This window comes from Emiliania huxleyi (assembly GCF_000372725.1).
Source record: "Emiliania huxleyi CCMP1516 unplaced genomic scaffold EMIHUscaffold_2831, whole genome shotgun sequence".
Classification (NCBI taxonomy): Eukaryota; Haptophyta; order Isochrysidales; family Noelaerhabdaceae; genus Emiliania; species Emiliania huxleyi.
Genome location: NW_005199906.1, coordinates 1 through 2,217, shown reverse-complemented (window position 1 = coordinate 2,217; position 2,217 = coordinate 1). Strand labels below are relative to the sequence as shown.

General features: G+C 67.2%; 1 protein-coding gene across 1 annotated transcript; it reads right to left on the bottom strand.

Annotated features, from left to right (window-relative positions):
- Positions 1–412: 412 nt before the first annotated feature.
- EMIHUDRAFT_373872 (hypothetical protein) lies at positions 413–1,459 on the bottom strand (the record flags this gene model as incomplete). Its single annotated transcript, XM_005776112.1, has 1 exon — positions 413–1,459. A coding segment is annotated over one exon (1,004 nt), but the record flags the coding sequence as incomplete, so codon positions are not given.
- Between the last annotated feature and the right edge of the window lie 758 nt (positions 1,460–2,217).

Genomic DNA, 2,217 nt, shown 5'->3' with positions numbered 1-2,217 from the left:
ATCTCGTGCAGCTCGCGTGGGGCAGTGGCTGTCGGTCGCTCCTCTAAAGGGCCCGCGATTTCTTGCAGAGACGATCGCTGGGCACGCACTCCGGCGGTACGGCGATGCTCCCGAGCAACACACCTCCTGCCGCATCGATCGGTGCAGCTGCGAGGTGCAGCAAGAGCACGTCGTTCCTGCCTCTGATGCCACTCTCGCGGCTTGTGCGTCACTCGCGCATGCACCATGCTCTCCAGGAGCTATGGCGGGCGCGTGTGTGGGGCTGTAGCCTGTGTTTGGCCGGTTCTGAACCGTTTACTATCAGTACCATGCCTGGGCCACAAGAATCGCACACGGGGAGCGGCTCAGGGGCCCAGTAAGCCGCGGAATCGCCAAATGTCACAACCCATGCCACCCAGGGCTGGACCTAGTCCCCTCTTCTCCACTTCACTTGTACTGCACCGCACGTATATCGACTAGGCACTCGCCGAGACGCCGCCCGCTTTGCCCTCCGTCCGCTCGGCCGCCCGCGCCAGCCCGCCCCACAGCGTGCACACGTAGGTGATGACGGACTTCTCGTCGGGCAGCGGGTAGTTCCGGGCCATGTCGCCCTCGTCGAGCAGCTGCGGCACGCCCGCCAGCTCGTCCGCTAGCCGAAAGGCGTGCGCACAGGCGCTGCGGACCTCGGGTGCGCGGAGTCGCGACCCCTCCCCGGCACACGCGCTGGACGCGAGCACGCTGGCATCGACCGCCTCTGGGAAGTAGGTGCGGAGGATCGCGAGAAAGGCGCGGCCGTCCGCAAAGGAGCGGCTCCAGTCGATGATGTGCACCGTCGGGTCGCTCTGCGCCGCCGCCGTCTCGGCCCATTTAAGCATGTGACGCATGTCGAGCTGCTCGACGGCGGGCGGACGAGGCAGGCGCAGGGCGGCGGCGCTCACGGTCCCGCTGCCAGCCCGCCGCCCGCCCCTCGCCGGCGCTCTGGGCGCGTGGGCAGCGCAGTAACGCACATCGGTGGAGGGGTCGTGATACCAGCCCGCCTCGAGCGAGACGCCGCAAGTGCCGCAGCGAGGCAGGCACTGCGGGTGGAACTCAGCGCCCGCTGCCTTCATCGCCTGGCCAATGAGCGGCTGGCTGCAGAAGTGGCAAGCGCGCGCGGGCGCCGTGAAACAGCCGCGATGGTAGGCGCAGCCGCCGTGCTCCACAAAGCCCGCCGCCCGGTCGACAAAGGCGCCGCCGCAACCGGCGCACTTGAAGCACTCGGGGTGGTAGGCGCCGCCCATGGCGCTGATGGTGCGGCACTGCACCGGCTTGCCGCAGCCCTTGCACGCCGGAAGGCCGGTCCTCTGGTCAGAGGCTCGTCCTGGACTAGGACCTACAGGTGCCTGACCGGAGCCGGAGGTGCAATTCGGCAGGCTCGGGCGGCCCTTGCAGTGGCACAGCCGGGCGGGCTCGCCGCAGCTGGAGCAAAATTTAGACATGGACTCGGTGTCGGTCTGCATCCGCACGCTCGCTACTAGTGGCGCCTTGATCGGAGGGCGATCTTGTGCAGTGTGTTCAGAGCGCCGGGAGTGAGTTACGAGGGGCTAAGTACGAGGACAGTGAGTACAGCTGAAGGCGGTCGGATGCGGCGGAGTCCGTGTCCTCTCGAGCGCTGGTTGGAGCACCGGAGTGCGCCTTCCGCTTCTATGGAGGCTGTTGCCGAGGGCGTGTGGGGTACGAGATGTGGGGAGATGTGGGAGATGTGGGGAGATACGGGGGGGAGATGTGGGGAGATGTGGGGGGGAGATGTGGGGAGATACGGGGGGGAGATGTGGGGAGATGTGGGGAGGTGTGGGGAGGTGTGGGGAGGTGTGGGGAGGTGTGGGGAGGTGTGGGGAGGTGTGGGGAGATGTGGGGAGATGTGGGGAGATGTGGGGAGATGTGGGGAGATGTGGGGAGATGTGGGGAGATGTGGGGAGATGTGGGGAGATGTTGCCGCTCTCTAGGGGTAGGCTCGTGGTGCGGCGGCTGCTGCGAGATTGCGACGGGAGGATGGCCGGAGAGCGAGGAGGGGTCTGGGGAGGCGGCAGCGAGCTGGCGCACTTTTGCCTCGTAGCTGCTCCACTCTGCCTCGCCGGCGCGGGCCGCTGTTTGGGGGGATGAGATGTGGCGGGGGGGGGTTGTTGGGGCTCTAGGACTGGGGCGGGTGGAAGGTGTATTCCGGCCTAGGGTAACAGCTGCGTTAGAGTTAGGATCCCG